The sequence below is a fragment of the Microtus pennsylvanicus genome, chromosome 16 (genome assembly GCF_037038515.1).
Source record: "Microtus pennsylvanicus isolate mMicPen1 chromosome 16, mMicPen1.hap1, whole genome shotgun sequence".
NCBI classification, from domain to species: domain Eukaryota; kingdom Metazoa; phylum Chordata; class Mammalia; order Rodentia; family Cricetidae; genus Microtus; species Microtus pennsylvanicus.
Genome location: NC_134594.1, coordinates 40,758,226 through 40,778,756, shown reverse-complemented (window position 1 = coordinate 40,778,756; position 20,531 = coordinate 40,758,226). Strand labels below are relative to the sequence as shown.

General features: G+C 36.6%; 1 protein-coding gene across 3 annotated transcripts in view; it reads left to right on the top strand.

The window, feature by feature from the left end:
* The window catches only part of Zbbx (zinc finger B-box domain containing), a 91,667-nt gene that overhangs the window by 2,367 nt on the left and 68,769 nt on the right, over positions 1 to 20,531 (top strand). For all 3 annotated transcript variants that reach the window (XM_075950556.1, XM_075950558.1, XM_075950557.1), the window contains exons 3-7: positions 6,576 to 6,695; positions 10,962 to 11,075; positions 12,958 to 13,048; positions 19,134 to 19,182; positions 19,602 to 19,711. In XM_075950556.1, the coding sequence (XP_075806671.1) occupies positions 6,628 to 6,695; positions 10,962 to 11,075; positions 12,958 to 13,048; positions 19,134 to 19,182; positions 19,602 to 19,711 (432 nt within the window). In that variant the 5' untranslated portion in view covers positions 6,576 to 6,627. The remainder of the gene's footprint in view (positions 1 to 6,575; positions 6,696 to 10,961; positions 11,076 to 12,957; positions 13,049 to 19,133; positions 19,183 to 19,601; positions 19,712 to 20,531) is intronic.

The window sequence follows — 20,531 nt, the reverse complement described above, 5'->3', positions numbered from 1 at the left end:
TTTTAACTTTATCGTCTCCTAAAAGACTATCTTACGTTGCTATCTAAATACAAACCTTCCCAGTTGTTTAGGAAAGCATTGGTATAGAGCATAAAATATTGGGCTGTGTGTGTACCTTCATTACGACTGAGCTGTGCCCTCCAGAGATCCTGAGTGGATAAAAAAGGCTGGAAATCAGACCTTCTGACTGATGTTAGGGCCTGTCATGGGCAAACATGACATGTGCCACTCACATCCAGCATCTTAGGCTGGAGATCATCTATGATCTCTTCATCCCTTGCACTTTTTAAAGATTTGACATACAGATATTAAGTAAGTGTTAATATCAGATATATTGAAATTTAGAGTTAATATTACTTTAGTACTTTGAAGTGTTTGTTTTCTAATAAACTTAATTTTTATTTAACATTTCTTTCATAAATCTCAGATTTCCTTGGACTATTTTACCCAATGAGGTAAAGGCGTTTAATCCTCCCCCAAAGAATCTAATCATTAGAAACTTTATAAATATGTTTTAAAGTAAAAAAAAAATAAACATTTTAGTGGTAAGCTCTTAAATTTTAGTGTATAAGGCTATTTGAGGCATTAGAAGATTAAAGTAACATACAAAGGAGTCTCGATTATGGCAGGGTATGTTCATTCATGATCTACTGACCATATACAGACAAGGATAGCTGTGAGCGTAATCCTGAATTGTAAGGTCACTTAAACCATTATGAGCTTTTGAGTTTCTGATGTAGCTTAACAACACAGTTCTCGAGTGTTAACTTTTTGGATTATATTATCATTTCTCAAGTTCGAAAGCTTGGATAATTCTGCAGAGATAAAATGTTCCTCAAAGTATTCATTCTGCCAATGGAAGAGGGCTAAGTTCTTTGGAAACTTGGGGTGCCTCTTAGCAACATTTTTTCTTGTTTCATGATCATTGTACATTCCTTTCTTCTATTGTAGTTACAAACACTCTCTATTCTGCTGGTCCCCTGGACTAGTTTCTCTCTACCCACAGGGTCCTGCTCACTAACTCCTGTAGGCCGCTTAAGAAATAACCACCAGGACAGGCTCCAAAACCACAGAGAAACCCTGTCTCGAAAAACCAAAAAAAAAAAAAAAAAAAAAAAAAAAAGAAATAACCACTTTAAGACTTAATATTAATTATATACTCTTTGGCCTATTACCTCAGGATTCTTGTTAATTAACTCTTACATCTTAAATGAACACATTTCTATTATTTTATATTTTACCACGAGGCTCGTGGTTTGTTACCTCTTGCTTTTTGGGTGGCTACATGGCATTTGCCTAACTTTGTCTCTTTTCTCCCTGCGTTCAGTTTAGTTTTCCTCTTAGCTATATTCTGCCCTGCCATAGGCCAAAGCAGCTTCTTTATTAACCAATGGTAATAAAACATACAGCATACAGATCGGTATCCCACATCATTCCATTCTGTGGCAATAGAGTGATTGGATTTCTTTCCTAAAATGAAAACATGTGTAGAAACAGTATCAAACTCTAATAGTAAATCTGGTATCCAATTTGATGCATAAATGTTAGTGAAAATTAATGTAGATGACAATAAATTATGCAAACAACCTAGCCAGGTAAAGGAAATACATGTGAGCTGGCTTCCCTTCACCTGTAACTTCAGTTCTGGGATATCTGATGACCTCTTCTGGCTTTTGTGAGCACTTTACATATGTCGTGCACATACTATATATACATACACTCAGACATACACATGTAAATAAATATATAAATAAACAAATCTTTAGAGAAAAAGAAGTCATTGGTATCTTGCAATTTTATGTTGTGTCTCCAGCTTTATGTTTTGCTATTTATGATTCAGACATTGTTATAGCTTTGCCATCTTGAGGAAGATGACTAATCATTTGTTGACTTTACCCAAAGAATCAGAGAGAATAGCATGACTCACCATAATAATCTTTCATTTTTATGCACGCCATAAATTGGCTTCTGTGCACGACTTGATAAACATTTAATTGAAAAGAAGCCTCAGTAACTGCATTCAGTGAAGTGAAGTGCCCTCTGAATAAGACTGTTTATTAGTTAAATCACATTATCATCAGAGCTGTAAATCTGAATCATCTCATTCTAATGAGATTTACAGGCCTTTCTTTCATCCTTTGTATGGATAGAATCAATCCTTGTGTGGAAGTTAAATGTCCTGCATATGCACATGCCTAGAGAGGCACATCCCACAAAGGTCCTAATGTGCAAAGGAAATTAGGACAACATATTATTTTGATGAACCAGAAGCATTAACTCCGGGCATCTTCTCCTGTTCTCCTAGTTTAGGCTTTTATGAAGTCATCCAGATAGGAAAGAAGGCTAGCAGTTTGATTTCCTGATGAATATCAGGAGGTGAGATGGACTGGGTGGACTCTATCTTACTGTCTGTTAATATTTCTGAAAGAACTGCTTGTTTTATTCTTCTCTCTCTCTCTCTCTCTCTCTCTCTCTCTCTCTCTCTCTCTCTCTCTGTGTGTGTGTGTGTGTGTGTTTGTGTGTGTGTGTGTGTGTCTCGTATGTGTGAATATATATATATGTGTGTGTGTATGTGTGTTTGTGTGTGTGATATGAATATGTATGTACACTCATTCATGTTGTTTATTTTCCTCTATCACTCCTCATCCTATTCTGAAGTAACATCTCTCACTGAACTTGTAGCTCAGCCAGCTGGCCAGTCATACTCCAGCATCCTCCTGTCTCAGCTCCACCCTGAGCCCCAACATTGGCATTACAGACACACACCTTTTCCTGTCTTTTATGTAAGTACTTGAGATATGAAAGAAGATTCTCATACATACTCAGAGAATACTTTATGGATTGAGCAATCTCCCCGGTACTCCTGTAGATGTTTAAAAGATACTTTTTATAGCCCCTGCTTGATATAAATACACAAAGCTACTTCCTACAGAGATAATTCTTAAAGGTGGAAGAGTAGATGAGCATTCCTTTTGCAAATATTACACTCTGCCCCCCCAAGCAAACCAGGTATTTGTTTTTTATTCCCTAGATACCTTTAGATAGCATGACAGTTGCTTTAGCCTTTAGAGACAAGACTTGGTGCCTGAGTGGGAGACAGATGCCTTCCTAGACTCTTTCTTTGATCAGAATGTGCCATAGTCCCACAATATTGTAACTATTCTATGGACTTTCCCTGGACAGAGTCTCTCTGGGGTAGACATTATGCTTTTTGTTTGTTTTGTTTTGTTCAGTATAAGGGGCATGCAGAGTAGCACATGAGAAACAGCTAGAATTATTTTTGTTCATTGAAATTATAAATATACCCCATGGCACAACCAGTATATTGCATGGCATGCAGCACTTCTGTGATTTTGCTTTTGTACTGAAACATTCGAATTATTTTCTTTGCACTTAGTGCCTTTTCCTTATATTATTGTTGGTTATTTGTATGTCTTATTTTCAGAATGTCTATTCAGACTTTTTTTTTCATTTTTTTAAACTGGATATAAATATTAGCTTTCGTGTGGTGGGATTTCCTTGTGTATCTGGAACACTGATTCCTAATCAGATAGTTTGCAAGTGCTCTCTTTCATTATTTTTGTTTTTATTAATTAAATTTATTCATTTATTTTATACCCTTACCACAGTTTTACCTCCCTCCTCTCCTCCTCTACCCTTCCCCCACCTCCCCCGTATTCCCCTTAATCCACTTCTCCTCTGTTTCTGTTCAGAATGGGGTTTGTTTCCTCTGGTGTCAACATAGCAAGGCCTATCATGGTGAGGTAGGACTAAGCTTTTCCTTTGTGTTAAGACTCCTAGCAATAGTAGATAGGTAGCCTGAACTGGCCGTCTCTTATAATCAGATTGGTAACTACTCCAACTGTCTTCACGGAGCCTTCACCCAATGACTGATGGAAATAGATGCAGAGATCCACAGCAAGCCCTGGGCTAAGCTCAGAGAATAACATTGAAGAGAGGTAGGAAGGGTGGTCTAAGCCTGGGGTGATGGTCGTGGTCATGGTCATCACCAGGGAACCCACAGAAACCATTAACCTGGGCTGGTAGGAGTTCACTGACTCTGGAACATATTTTATTTTTAAGAGGGATAGAATCAAATCGACCTATGAACTTGTTGGGTATGTGACTGGCTCTATAGACAGTTTTAAGAGAAGCACTCCCAAGTCATTGTGAAGAGTAATCATACTATTCAGATTCCATGGCAATTCTGCAGAGGAAGAACCTCACCAATTGCTTTGATTGTGTGGATTTCCATGTGGGGATGGAAATTTCTATATTGGTGCTGTTCTTAATTTTTTGAACAAACTTTTATATTCATCTTCTGTGTTTCTCTAAAAAAAATTTCATCAATTCTCCCTTTCTGAGGATTAAATTTTCCATGCTTGAACTATGCATTGTGTAGTACTGACTGGGCTGAGGCTCAAGTTCAGTGTTAAGCCTGGTTGTCTCACACTCCCAAGACCTTGATTTTGGTTTCTGACACTGAAAAAACAAAAACCAGTCCCTCATCATCTTCATCCTCTCTCTGTTCCCAGGATGCTGTTCTCTAGAAATTCTCTGCTAATTACCCAAACTGAATCTGTCATTAGTCCTCCTGAACTACTTTTCTCTCCCCATAGTATGGAATGATTAGCCAACTGATGTTCTGATCTCCAAACCCTTTGTTTTAAAACTTTATTTCAATGCGAGTCGGCCTGGATTCTTTCCTGTATCATGTCTATAAGTTTTATGGCCCTTATTATTTCTCCTTTGTTATATGGCTTTTATATGCAAGTTTATATGCTCTCTTTGACTTTAAGCTATTTGAGCTGAGAAACAAATTTTCTTAGGCCTTGACTCTTCTTACCTCCCAGCACAGAGCCATGAATACATTAGAGTTCTAGTACATATTTATTGAGGCCCTGGACACATAGCATTAAATAGTTTGGACAGTTAGGATATGGCCACTTCAGTATTTTTAGAAGAAATTTTTGAGATTTTTTTTTTATTTTGTAGATACGGTTTTATAGAACTACCCCCCTTTTTTTTGTTTTTGTTTTTTTTTTTTTTCGAGACAGGGTTTCTCTGTGGTTTTGGAGCCTGTCCTGGAACTAGCTCTTGTAGACCAGGCTGGTCTCGAACTCACAGATATCCACCTGCCTCTGCCTCCCAAGTGCTGAGATTAAAGGCGTGCGCCACCACCGCCCAGCAGAACTACCCATCCTTAAACTCACTGTGTAGCTTTCGATGACCTTGAACTTCTGATTTTCACGCTTCTGCTTTCTGAGTGTGTGCACAGCCACATCTGTTAATGGTCCTGTTTGGGCTCAAATCCAGAGCTTTATGTATCGCAGGCAAGCACCTTTTCAAAGAGATACATCTCTAATCTTAGATATTAACAATTTTTATTGATATGAAATACAGTAGTAGTGCATATGAATCTGTAGTTCAGCACTGCAGAATAAGTTGTTTTAAAATTCTGAGTATTTGAGACACTCAGAAAACAGTGTGCTCTTAATAATTTACTTTTATGGTTAACTCAGAGTTAACAAAAATATCTTTGTATTTACTTCTCATGGAGAATGTTTTTTGAAATATTCTCATTTTTTGTCTTAGACAAGAGTGTCCTTAAAGTTGCACATATATATATATATGTATATGTATATATATATATATATATATATATATATATATATATATGAGAATATCAGAATTCCTTTAGGTAATTATTACACACCTTAATTTTTGTGCTACATAATAGTTCTTGCAAAAAAGATATTTGAGTTGTGGCTCAAGGGTTCTTTTCATTCTTCAGTATATTAAGCATGTTTAGTATTTTAAATTAGGACTAAACAGTTGGTAAATAGTTATGCATTGTGAAAAGTGCATTTCAAGAGATGCATATTTAAGTGATTGGTCATTGTGAAAACATCATATACAAACTAATATAGCTTTGGGTTTACTAAAAGATAGTATTTTAAGGGATTGTGATCAAATATGGCTTCTGGTCTGGACCAAATGTTGGTATGAAATACATCACTGTCAATTTTTGTAGCCATTTAACCATGCAAAGAACCAAAACGTATGTTTTGTTTATTGAAAGGACTAGGTTCTTTTTTTGTTGTTGTTGTTGAGGACTAGGTTCTTTACTTTTAATTAAATATTTTCCAATTTTCTTTATTTCAGATGCAGGGACTTTGTACGTTGCCCAGACTGACTTTGAATTTCTCTGTACTCCAGGCTCACACTGAAGTCGATTTCTGCCATCTTGCTTGCCTTATTCAGTTTTGTCTAATTTATATTTGTTTTACTTGAAGTATATATAAGTATACATTCTGCATGTTAATGTACATAATATTTGTGTTATTTATTCAGACTTTGAAGCTTTCTCATCCTAAAGATTTTGATTTTGAAAGTTTTTCTGAAGGTCGGCCTCGTGACTCAGTCAGCATGTGCTTAACATTTCTGAAGTCCTAGCATTGATCTCCGACACTGCACAAACAAAGCAAAATAACAAAGATTTCCCTGAATTATGTGTGTGGTTTAGAATTTATAACTGCTTTAATCTATGGTTACTCTTTCTTTCTATTTTTCAGAAGTTTTCTGAAGCTATGATAATATTAAGACAGCATTAAGAAACAGATAATCATGAACACCAAAGATTTTGTAGTTATTCCCTGGGGAAAACCTGGAAATTCTGTAAAACTAAAATATAAGTAAGTACAGACATGTTTTCAAATTAAAATAGCTGCTAAAGTTTCTACATGTTATAAATTAAACTATTATTTTTTAAACAGGAAAAAGGTAAAAGTCAAATTTCATAAATTCTTACTCCTGTTTTCCTTCATTGCTGTTTTGTAGTAAGACTTCAAATTTATAAGCTATGTTCATATTATTGAGCATAAATTTATTAACTATTATATTACCAATGTGGAAAAAGTTATTTTATCACTTTAATGATAGCATCAGTTTAGTAATATAGCTTGTAAATTTAAGGTTTATAATTGTTTCCAAAATTAGGACTAAAATTATTTTATTAGTAGTAATGGAAATGTGAAGTTATATATAAAAGTTGGATTCATTTACTATTGAAGTAGTATAAGAGAAGGCTGTATTTTTGTGACCTATACCCAGGGTTAAGAGTTCAAAAAGAAGCTAAAATTAACGAGTCAATTAGGGCCAGAGATCTTTGAGCTTGGACACTGCTCAAGACAACATCCCAGGCACGGAATGGAATAGACTTAGAAAAATTTACCCTCCAGGTAAAGCCAAGTACTTCCAATGTCATGGCCGTCAATTCTGAGCATCCTCAGTATTTTGTAACTTCTCCTGGATACTAAAGGGATGCACTCACAGTTTTCCTTGGAGATTGGCTACTGTCATTGGAAGTTTTCTCAACTACTACTAAGAGCCAGCCAGGAAGGGTTGGGAACATGCTGCCCACTTAAAATTTTAGTTTTTGATTTTCCTGGTTCAAATCAGTGGTCTTATAATTATTGGATGTCCTCAGAGCATTTCATAAATTACACTTTCTTCACCTGTAAGTCATCGGGTGTAAAAATATTATAGAAACTGGAAAATGTTAGGCAAACACATGCTCTCACCATATTTAGATTTACAGTTGTTTTGCTGGTTATGGAAGTTGTTAAATTGTGAGTGTTGCTCTTTTGATCTTTAGAAACAAAGAAATGCCTGAGAGTACTCTATTGGATGTTTATTCTCTGTCTACACCTGCAAACTATTCACTAACAAATGTCTATTAGTGGTATACGTACTCTGAGAGCAAGTGGTGGCTACAAAGGGAAGAAACAAGAATCTTACTCTTTAAATAGCTTGCAATGGATATGTGGTACAGTTAAATTGACAGTATAGTCTGGTTTGTGGTATAGCATAGGCTACATGTAGGCCCAGGGGCTTGGGAGTATATCGTCTATGTGGGCAGAATTGAGCAGATGAGTCAAGTTCAATGGGAAGAATACAGGTTCTTTGGTAGTTGTTGAATGGGAATGTTGTATTATACAGCATAAACTTTGTTTTTAAGACATTATCAACTTGCCTAAGTTTATAATACATAGTCAGAGAGAAGGGACAAGCCTATATAATAACTAATGGGTATGCAATAATCTTAAAAGTGATGAGTAAAGACACTGCTTTATGCTCTTATATCTCATAGAACTGCAACTCACAAGAGTGTGAAGGAAGAGACAATATGCTTATGACCCTGTAGTTCTCTATTAATCCTTTCCTTGTTCCAAGCATCCTTCCTGTGGCACTCTTAACAGTGGTCCTTGTATTTCCTGACCCTCTGCTGTCAGCTTACCCACAACGTTCCCCCAACATCCTCTTTTATCTTTGCTGTGTTCATATGGTCTTTTCATGGTATGCCATGGTGCCTCATAGTGGACTTGCCTACCCTTCTAGCCCAGGGTTTAAGGTTTTTTCCTGAAAAAGGCCTTTTTCTCTTTCTTTCTTTCTTTCTTTCTTTCTTTCTTTCTTTCTTTCTTTCTTTCTTTCTTTCTCTTTCTCTTTCTCTTTCTTTCTTTCATTTTTCTTGCTGTCTTCTCTTTCTTTCTTTTTTTGGGAGTCATATAAAACCAAGCATGAAATATGCCCATTTCTCAAAAATAGTCTTTTCATCTCCAGCTTTTTCCTCTTTATCTGCTACAGTGGGGTCTTTAGAAGCAGTGTGTCTTCTAAGAAAATTAAATGACAATAATGTTTGTCCTTTTCAATGCTTCTTTTGAAAGCAGTAGGTGAACTACTGTAAGCTCTTGGATCATTGAGTATGTGGATCATCATGAGAATGTTTTGAATCTCAGCTCTGTTCTCCTGCTCAGAGTGTTCTAGTCAAAAACATGAGTAGTAATTCTGTGTTTAAGTTACTTGTCTGGGGTTACTTTAGATTTGTGCTTTGTACCCTCTTTGGTTAGCCATCTACTTCCTATCAGCCTATAAATTTAGTTCATTTTTTTAATTAAATGCTCCAATTTTCCTCTACATTTTCTCTCCTTAGATAATCATAATCACTACAGTTAGGATTTTTGGTGCCATTTCTTATCTGCCTGTCTTGCTTCTAAGCCTTTTTACTTCTAATTTGAATTTTCATGGTACAGCAGAGTGATCTTTATACACACAAGTCTGATCAAGTGTCCCTGAAGGAATCCTCATCGTTCACAGAACCCCCAGTCGCTGATCACACTCTCAGGGTTCTTTATGATCTGACCACCAGCCACCCAGCAGGCCCACTTCTTGATGTTTTCCCATCTTACACTTAGTGAGCTGAAGCATGGAACTTCTAGCTCCTTGATTCATGTTTTATCTTTTCCCCCTGTCCACACTTTTCTTTCTTCCTGGGCCACTGTTACTAGCACCTCCCTCTGAACAGGCAAATGCTCTCTAATCCTTTATGTATTAGCTCAGAATTCATTTACTCCAAGAAATGTTCTTAGTCTGAAGTTAAGGGTGTATTGTCTGTCCACAGGCTCGAAGTCCAGCTGTCCCTTCCCTCAGTAATAGCACAGTGACTGTCTGCCTTCACCTATTTCCTTCTTGATTGTATTCATACTGAATTGGAGACTGCATCTGTCTTGCTGCCTTTCATTCCTCAGTTCTTGTGTGTAGTGGGCTAAGTCTAACCTTTTGGATGTAATTTAAGTAACAAGCCATTTTCTCTATACTTTAGTTGCTTTGAGATATCACCATGGACTATTTTCACCTGTGAACCAAAGCTTGGTACATTTGCTTTTTAGTGAAGGTTTCTCACCTCTGTAATTTAAATCTCTTTTCTGTCTTCATTATTTCTTAGTTTGAATCAGACCATCATATTCACAATGATGTAGGAAAAGTTTTAAATTCACAATAGATACTGAAATCTAGACTCTTGGGTTGGCTTCTAGCTGTAGAATGGTTAGGATCTAAGTCTGGTAGGAGGGTGGAGCTTCAGATACTAATACAAAAATCTCTTAGGGATATGGAGATGATTCAGTGCAAACATGAAGATTTGAGTTCAGTATCAAGAAGCCACCTAATAAAAACTAGATATGCCATCACATGCTTAGAATCCTGGTGCTGGGCAAAGCAGAGGTGGGCAGATCTGTTTTTCTGGTTGGTTAGTTAAGCCTACTTAGTGAGTTCCAGCTCAGTGAGGGATCCTGTTTCAAAAAAAGGAATAAAGGCAATAAGTAAGTAAATAAATAAATAGGAGCAAAGAAAGATGTGGGTGATACCTGAGGAGTCTTAGCCAGTTTTTCCTCTGGTCTCCATAGGCAGTCACATAGATGTACACGTACATACTTTTGCCTTCTACAAACAAAGATGCACGTACACACACACACACACACACACACACACACACACACACACATCTTTTGTAGATAATCTCCTACAAAGTATTAATAGGAGCTTTCTTCCAAAGAGAAACAAATTGTTCTGATGCTCAGCTTTTTATATCCACATTAGACATTTACTGAAGGTTCCAAACTGCTGTTTCAACAGAATGAGCTCATGTAGAAGGAAAACAATTGTTTTAGGTGGAGGGTATGACTAGGTGATTAGAATGCTTACCTAGCAGGTATGCAGCTCCAGGTTAAATCTCTATCCCTGCATTAAATGGCGGTTTATGTACTATGTTATGAACTATGTGATATAGTAAAGTCAATTATAAAAGTATAATTTTCTTCTATTTGTCACAGATACTTGTATATATATATATATATATATATATATATATATATATATATCATGGCTCCTGTACAAAAGCAAATAATGTTTTTTCTGCTTTTAGATTTGAAGAGACACATGGCTTAAAGGGACTATTAATAACAGGCAAATACTTTTTAAAAAGGGCATAGGAACAGATGAACTAAGTCATTCTGTAAGCATTACTAATAGCTACAATTTAAGAGCAGAAGTCTCTATGAAATTTGCTCGCCTTGAGGCTTATTTGCTTGCTCTAAATGACTCTTCGAATCATCTGTCTTTAGAAATGCTCAGGAACTGCAAATGGAGAAAATTCAGCTAGAACTCGAGAACCAAACGATGGAAAAGAAATTCCGAGAATTCCAATCCACATGGAACAAAGGAAAGGAAGAAATGAAGTGAGTGAATGTTCAGAGAAGTTTTTTAAAAAGCACAAAAAGCACAATACTTCCTAATGTTGTACTGATTTAAATATTCTATTCATTTGACTGAATTATATAAAGATATTTTGTATAACTTTTGTTATTCTAGTAAAAACATTTGGTGGGCTGATGACTTTTAACTGTTCCCGAGGAAGAAGGGATATTAAATTCCCTTTACTTTTGATTTTTAAACACACTACATTTTAAAATTACCAGAACTTTGGTTTCTGTCAGATTACTAGCTTTTTTTCTGTTCCTAATTGCCTAATATGATAAGGTCTACAAGAACGTGAGGCCTGGAATGCACAGGAAAGCAATGAAAACTTGATTTTTTTGCTATGAAACAACTGCACTCAGGATACAGAAAACCTAGCTGATGTTAAGGGTATTGTTGTGAAGTGCAATTCTTCAGTGAGCAAGTGTGTCCTTGCACGACATCAGAACTATGTAAACCTGTAGGTATATTTAAAATATTTTAAGCAAACTATATAATTTTGTTTTGTTGATAAAATCTCCATAACAATGCATTACACTTATGCATTGTCGTGTGTTAATTTACTTTTTTATTATAACACTAACACACATCAGACTTATTTGTGTCAAGAGCAACTGACAGTTACATGATAAACATGATTTTTTAAGTCTAAGCTCACAACCAGTCCATTTCCTTGTACCATTTAATGAATAAATTTTTTTCCCACAAATGTCTCATCTTTGTATAAGTCTTTGTGGGAATACGTGGGTGTGTTTGGTATGTTTACAAATGGACTAATCTATAAGTTATGAAAATAATTCCCATCATAATATTTTGGTCTGTGCTCTAGCCATACACTGATTTATCCCATTTGTTAGTGGCTTACCTTAGCAATATTTTACAAATATAAATGCCACCATTGACCTGTACATGTACTTTTGCTTTTATACATGGCATCTTTGAATAAATTCCTCTCTCTGTCATTTTAGGTTCAGAAGCATGTTTATTTTATATTGTGCTTAACATGGATAAATTGCCCTATAAATGGACTGCAGGAGTTTACAGTCACCTATAAAGCAGAAGACTACACATTTCATATGTGTTTGGTTATTTTAGGTATCACTATAATTTGTAAACTGGAGTTCATGGAATCTGCTCCCGGAAGGGACTTTTCTTTAGCTGTGGAGCCTTTACTGGATGGTCTTTTAGAACATTCTTCAACTCAAATGGGTTTTAAGAGTAGAACTATTCTCTCCTAAGGTTTCACAGATAGTGTCACAGATAAAATGAAGACTTACCACCTGTTGCCTCCCAGGAAAAGGGAGACCCACAATTCCAGTTTGGGGTTTATTATTTAATATCTATGTGACATTGGGCAGTTTTCCAATGAAATATGATACTTTATTCTTGGCGTCCTCAAAAATGCTTTCCCCCCACAGTGGGCCTCAATGAACACTTTGAAATCTGTAACATTAGAACTTGCCTTCTTTGTAATCTGTGTTATTTCCAACATAGGAGCTCATTCCATCACCCGGCAGACCTGCTGTATTTTAGGGGTATAGATTTGTTCTTATTTTCATTTGTAGATACCTGGTTTTATAAATTTTAAGGCCATCTGTAATTTTTTCTATAAATGAGTAAAAGTCAGTCACTGTAAATGCCAAGTAGTGGAATGCTTCTGTGTTTACATGTTTCCCTTTCAGTCGTTGCTACACAGACATCACAGATAGAGAGGAGTGACCCTTAAAGTGATAAACTAGGTCATTTCTGACATCCTATTCCCAACTTATAGTGGTTTATCAGGCTGACATCCAGATTTTTATATGTTTTCACTAAAAGGACTAATGTTTTCAATAATTACATTTTGTTTTATGCCCATTGAAGGTCAAGTGGATATTACTGGAATTCTGGAAGTGTGGGCAAATTGGGTAACAAGTCACATCTAACATCACAAAGTAAAGTGAATGCCAGTAAGGTAAGAAAGAAGCCATTTTTTGAGCAAGAGGACATGCATTATGTTGTCGGGTTTTGCATTCTCTCTCATACTCAAAGATCCTCCATCCTTGCTTTACTAGCTTCTGTTTAGGTTCACAATCTTCAGGTTAATACTGGCTTTCATTATTCAGATATGCTTTGTTTTCCATGCAGAAGTATTTTTTTTTAAATAAAATATTTCAGAAGGTTCTTGAAAATTACTTACAGGGGAAATTTTGAATTCCAAACACAGTTATTCTATTTATTTAGAGGACATTAAATACAATGACAGTTCTATATTAAGGTGAAGACTAATATTATATGACATGATGGATTATGAGCTTCAGTTCTGACTTGATATTATTTTTTATTTCCTTAATATTGTTGCGTTCTGCTTGCATAATAATTACTCATACACTCTTAGCCACATGAGTAAAGACGTCCAAGAAAAGATTTGCATGGCAATTCCCAAGCAACCTATTCACTTTCTCATTACTGTGTCTCCCGAGTTCAATTGTAAATGATATCATGGCATCACATTTATGATTGCAAGTAGGTAGGTGTTTTTATATAAGGAAAACGTTTCCTCTGGATTTCCTTAGCACAACATTCGTGACTTCGTGAATTTTAACTTGCACAGCATTTTACTTTTATATACCTATTATTAAACTTTCATTGGGTCATTTGGCACCAATAAATATCTTACGCAGCACTTCTGTACTTTTTGGCTTCAGAGAAAGCATTTCTTTGTACACTGCCATCCCCTTTGTGAGTCAGGTTTCTTTCACTCTTGGGTTAAAAATTTGTAAGCCATATTTAACCCGTCATTATCTTTCCACGGTGCTGTCCTGTGTTGCATTTCAGATGTTACTGTAAATATGGTAAACATTTTGGCCACGAGCAATCGTGGTAGCATCCTCTTGTATTCCCAGAAATCACGAAGTTGAAGCAGCGGGCTTGCCAGAAGGTTGAGGCCAGTCTGAGTGATGGTCTAAGATCCCGAGTCAAAAAGAAAAGATCAAAACAAAACAAAAGGTGTTGGTTGTCATTGATCACCAAATCTGTGATCATGAGCTTGGATGTGAGGGCATTTGTAAAGTGCTCTTTTGGATTTCCAGCGATTTACTCCTTGTTTTCAAGGATGTCCTTGTCTAATATAGAAAAAATGAGTCATATCAAATATTTTTTAGTAAGAGCCAATAAAAAACATTTGCAGTCAACATTTTGGATATGAATAAATGTGTACTTGAGAAATAGCAATTTGGTTAATGACTTTATGTAGGAAAATATTTGAAAAATAAGTCAAAATCCTTGCTTCCATAAACATCATAGTTGTAAAAGAAGGTAGAAGTAGAAACTGTGGAAGGGATCTAGTGTATGAGAGACTGGAAAGGAGATTTTACAGAGGCTGACCAGTAGAATTACAATGTTATAAGAATGATTTGTGATGGTGTTTCTTTTCCAACTGACCATTTGTTTGTTACTAACAATATAAAGCAGGTAGGGTGTACACAGGTTGGTATGAAATTAAACAGTATTGAATAGACTTTGAACATGAATTTCCTATGTATATACTTCCATTGATTCAGGTGACTAACAGCTTTTCGCCCGATCATTAGCATGGAAATTAAAGGGAAGAGAAACAAAAATACAAATAAGTGTTTCTTTTCTACTTCCCAGTCACTTTGTGAGATGTTTTCACTATGTGTGCTTGCTGCTCTCTAGATCAGAGGGCACAGAGGTACAGAGGCAGTAGATGGCTAGAAAAACACCAGAGAAGTCATGCTAAGGACTGAATTCAAATGGAAACAGGAGAAATGTAAAGAACAGCATTGCCCCCAAAATACAGTGAGGAAAGAAAGAGGAAGTCAAATACACAGCATATGGTATAGACTTCATGGAGTAAGAGAGCTTAAAGGAAGAAGCAAGGAAAGTCTGTGGTACAAGTTTAGGATTTTTTATTTTAATTTTAATGTGATAGGTAAAGCCAAGTAAATCTATCCTTAAGAATTTACATAAATAAGAGAGATGTGAAGAATGAAATGCAAGGGAGGCCAGGGTGTGGTATATATGGTAGCCCTCAAAATACAATATTTACTCAGTATATTTTATACCAGCCAGGAGCTTATCTTAGTTGACTTTTTATTTTACTAAGCACTTATATCTCTCCCAAGAGTCAGTTTCTAATTATGGTTTCACAGATGAAGTAATTTCACATCAGAGAAGTAACCCGATTTGCTCAATGTCAAGCATGATGACCCACAATTCTGAATGCACGCTGTTAGGCTTGTTGTAGAATAATCTTCCAGTTTTCCAGTGAACATTGCCTCAAAGTAAAAGAAGGGCATGGGGCCAGAAACTTAGGATTTCTTAGAAGATTAAAAGCAAGGAAAAGCCTTTTTAGAACACGTGGAGATGCTAATGCCGTCCAGTATGTTGTACCTTAAAGAAATTTTACGGTAGAACAACTCTCAGTGAGGTAATTTTGTTTCTCTGGAGATCTTTGGCAATGTCTGAAGACTTTTGCACTTGTTACTGTCAAGAGAAGTGTTCTGTTTGATTATAGCAAAGATGCATAATGGGCCAGGACCAAGGTTGCTACTGAACTTGCTACAGTACACTGCAGATACTCCTGGTGTTAGCAGTGCTGAGGCCTTATAAATTAAAATTCTCATTCATTTAGCTATCCCCACAGTCACAGGAAAGTGAACCACTTTGACCCTCTGCTATGCATTCATAAGACACTCATAACTTTTAGAGTTCTGAGCAAGGTGAGAGATGTTACACGCAAACCTATTTTTGAATTGTTAGAATGTCTATATGTGGAAAATGAGACTATTAAAAGGCTGGGGTTCAGTTATTGAGCCACAATTAGATCATTGCAACCATATATTTCAAGTATTTTTTAAAAAAAATGAAAGAATGGGAGACAATGCAGACAAATTACTGTAGTGAACATAAGAGTAAGAACACATAGAGATTCAGTGGGGTCAAGGAAGAATTAAGTAGTTGGGGGTTTGGTGGACCCAAGTCAGTCCGTTATAGGCTGAGGAACGGGAGAACAAGTAAAGGAGAAATTGAAAATGCTAATGACAGAAAGACCAGTGGTTGGGCTGTGGTCTTTGAGAAGGTGGTTCATTAAAGACACCTTCATTGCGGAAGTGAGAACACATTTCCTCTGGCAAAGCAAAACAGAAAAAAAATAAGTGTAAATAAACATAAATGCTAAGGATTGTTTTGACAGATGATACAGTACCGTGGTACAGAAACCTGTAATGAGACACCGACATTCTCATGGAGTTGAATGTGATGGCGCCTGCTCAAGTGACAGACAGGAAACAGGACAGCTATGCGTTCTTGAGAGTGGAGGTGTGGAGTAGCATCTGTGGGAATCATGACTAGGGTTCAGCAGTAAATGATTGAACTCACTGCTAAGAAGTCCTGTGTGACCTGGGGGTGGGTGGTGAATTCAGCATGGGTTTGCAGGAAACCACATAGCATTATTTCATCACAATAGTAGGTAGAATGGGAGAGCTGAGAGTAGAAGGAAAAGGGATCTTACTTACCACTGAGAACTTCAGTGTTTGGAATTTTGTAGGTGTGGCCATTTAGAATGATGTCTAGCTGCAGGTTTGGTCACAATGGCGGGGAGCTAGAGGCATTGAGATGTTGCCAGCTGCCAGACTGTTGTAGGATCTTCAGTGTTTGGCATGACTAACGGGCAATGGGGTAAAGAGAAATATGGAGTAGGTTTCTGAGGTGTAGGTGGAAGAAGAACCTGGACATTGGTAAAGACAGTAAGTAGGAAGCGGTTATCAGTGGATGAGAATTTGCTGAGTGATGATGGTGGATTAGCACCCTGGGTAAAAGATGCAGATTTTTCCCACTCTATGCCAGTGAGTAACAGGGAGTGAAATAGTATCTAGTTGTCTGGGTAAGTGGCTCATTTGGAAAGTACTTACTTAGCATGCAGTAAGTATTGGGAAATGGAGCAAGTGGATCAGAGTTCAGGGTTATCTTCAGCTACATAGTGAGTTGAAGATCAGTCTATCCAAACAAAACAACAAACCCGCAAAAAGGAACTGGTTTCTGTAGACATTATTTTAGAGAAGCTTTGACCCATAAAATGGGCTTCAGTTAATATGAACTTTTGGGCTGAAATGCTTTTAGGAGAGATTAGTTAAGTGGATTTTTATACAGCATTTTATGGAACCCTAAGGAACTTGTGTTATATAGATAGTAAGCAGAGATGGAATATTTCAGGAGATGGAAATTATTGAAAAAGTCCTCCTGGGGGCACTTTGGGCACAGGAAGGCACTCGTGGAAGGTTGTAGGTATTTGTGTTGTTTGAGAGACCACTGACCATCACTTGGTTCACACCAGTTGCTCAGATGTTAAAGATTACAGAGCCAATTAAACCTTATTGAGAAGCTCTTGTTCAATACCTTCAGGCACAGCAATGAGTGGCTTTAGCATAATAAATTATTGTTTCAGATCCTTAGAATCATGTAAACACCAGTGTGTGCATTTGTATCCATTGGCTAACTCTACTTTATCACTCAATTATTTTTTCAAACATAAAAATCAAATTTAATGACAAAATTCAATTAGCTCAAAATAGAAGCTAGCACTTTGCTCACTCGAATATTTCTATGCAATTTAGATAAGTTGAAGTAAATATGAATACATTTATAGGATAGAAAAATATTATTCACAGCAATAAAAAGAAATTATGAAATTTCCCTAATAACTTCTTTATTTTCCTCACATACCTACTCATAAGGAGCTCATAGCCAGGCTGATCACATTGAGAGTCAGAATTCAGTTGTATCATTGAGGCAATCATGCTGGATAATTCAGTGAGGTTAAATTAGCTATAACTTGTATAACATCGCCAACTTAAAAAAATAAAAGTGTGATTCATATAAAGTTTGATTATTTCAATTCTATTTTCTTTTCTGCTGCGTTTGGTACAGAAAACATCTGAACAGCTACTTCAAAGAACGTGAACAATAAGTGTATCTTTGGAGCAAAACCACAGAGAATAATTAGGCCTAAATTTTCAAAGATGACTGCAGTTGGTACAGCCGTAGATATAGAGACGGCCATTGTTCTCATATCTTCATGTACAAATTGGGCAATTGAGCATGCAAATTGCAAATTGAAAGCTGGGCATGAATTGACAGTGTCTATGTAAATGCACACCATCCTCTGGGCTCACTGTGCACTTTAAAATGCTGGTTTTAATAAGACCCAGGCGAATGTGTTCAATTGGCAGGTCTCTTTCGCTGCCTACAATGTTAAGATCCAAAGGATTCAAAGGATTGTTTATATTGAAATTCACAGTATTGGCTCTTACGTTCTCAAGCATATTTTAGCAGTCATGTAGGAAAGTAAGGAATCATAAATAATACATAGGATTGGTTAAGACCACAGTGTTGAAATGTGGTTCTCTAAACTCTACAAATAAGATAATGCCATTGGCTTCTGCGGTTATGTGAACAGAGTGGTTCAGTCAGAATTCAGTGCGGATTCAGTGTTTATACATATCTTCAGGAGGAAGAAGAGACTTTTAAACCTTCACAGTATGTGAATGCTAGCATTTCCTTAAAATCAATTCACGATGGCATATAGTAGTTTTTTTGTCCTCCAGTTATATTACATACTTGCATAGAAATGTGTTTTTGAAACTTTGTATAATAAGAAAAATACTCTTGGTATGTTGTGTAATAATTGGTCTATGAACTGCATATGGCGGTTAATACTTTTATTGTCAGTGTTTAGGAGGAGTACCAGAAGGATCATGAGTTAGAGGTTAGTCTGAGATACATAGTGAGGTCCTGTATCAACAACAGAACACAACTAAAAATGATTTATATACCCAATATTTATTAAATTTTTCTTTTAAGTGAAATTTAAAATTTACATATGCAGTTAATTATCTTTTAGTTTCAAAGTATTCTCAAATAATATGTTTTCATGCAAAATGTACTCAGAGGGTAAAGCTATTTAACATTTTGTTAATATGCTTTCTTTGGGTAAGAGAATGTGTACCTGAAAAATAACATCTATTTTGTTCATGCAGCTCTCTTCTGGAAATGTGAAATTAAAGACACTGAAGGAACAGATTCAAGGTAAGCATCTTTCTGTATTATAGCCTAAAAGCAAGGCTCTTCATATATCATCTATAGAATATATATATATATATATATATATATATATATATATATATATATTAGACTATAGGGTCTAAATATCGGTATTGTCTAGTGACGAATGGTTCAGGTCAAGGAGGTCAAGGGTGTCTAAGCAAAGCAGGTAAAAGTGAATGCATGGTGTTGCCCTTACTTACGGGTGCTAGCAGACATCGCTATAGGTTCTATCAGATCAGACCTTCCTCATCAAGTTATGGAGCTAATGCATCAGTGCTGTGTGAACACGTAGAAACGTTCATAGTTTCATTACATTGCTAATCTAAAACAACAACAACAACGCCATCAAAAACCCCATCATACTTTAAACTGATTATTTTAATTCTTTGTTTTCCTTCTAGCACCAGCAAAACAGCAAGCAAATTATAAAATGGCTCAGTCTTTTGGAAGGGAAAAGCCCAAGACTAAAAAGAAAGTTTGTGGACAGTGTGAGAACAAAGCTGCGCTCCTTGTAAGTACACTACAACGCCAGCAGGACAGACCTACGAGGGCCCCTTAGACACCCTCTTCCCCTGGGTCTGCTTCCACAGTCCTAGCCCTGTAACTTTCCTCACATCATGACCAGGAGACTCAGTATGAGCTATCAGTGCTAGTCCTTAGCGTATGCAGACTCAGTATGAGCTGTCAGTGCTAGTCCGTATCGTTTGCTCGTTTCTTCCTAGACCTTCCAACTTATTTCTCTTCATCTATGTTTTGCCTCGCTGACTTTTTAACTTTTCTTCCCTTCTGTTTCTTTCTTTCATGGCTTCTCACATCTGGATGCCTGGTGATAGTCTGGCTTCTTGCCAGGATGCATCCCTCTCTCTCTATTTTTCTTCTCCTCCTTTTTCTCAAGCCTAGATTTCTCCTCCCACTTATTCTCTCCACCCACCAACCCCATCTATACCTTTTCTGCCTAAGTATTGACTACTCAGCTGTTTCAAACCGATCAGATGCCTTAGGCAGGCAAGGTGAAACAAATACAATGCATATTTACATAATTAAACAAATGCAACATAAGAAAATGTGTATCGTTACACACTTAGATATCCCACAACATGTGATACTCCTTTTCATTACTGTTACTCTATGTTCTGGCAGATAAGTTTAACATCTCTGGCCGGGCGGTGGTGGCACACGCCTTTAATCCCAGCACTTGGGAGGCAGAGGAAGGTGGATCTTTGGGAGTTTGAGGCCAGCCTGATCTACAAGAGCTAGTTCCGGGACGGGCACCAAAGCTACAGAGAAACCCTGTCTCGAAAAACAAAAAAACAAAAACAAAAACAAAAAAC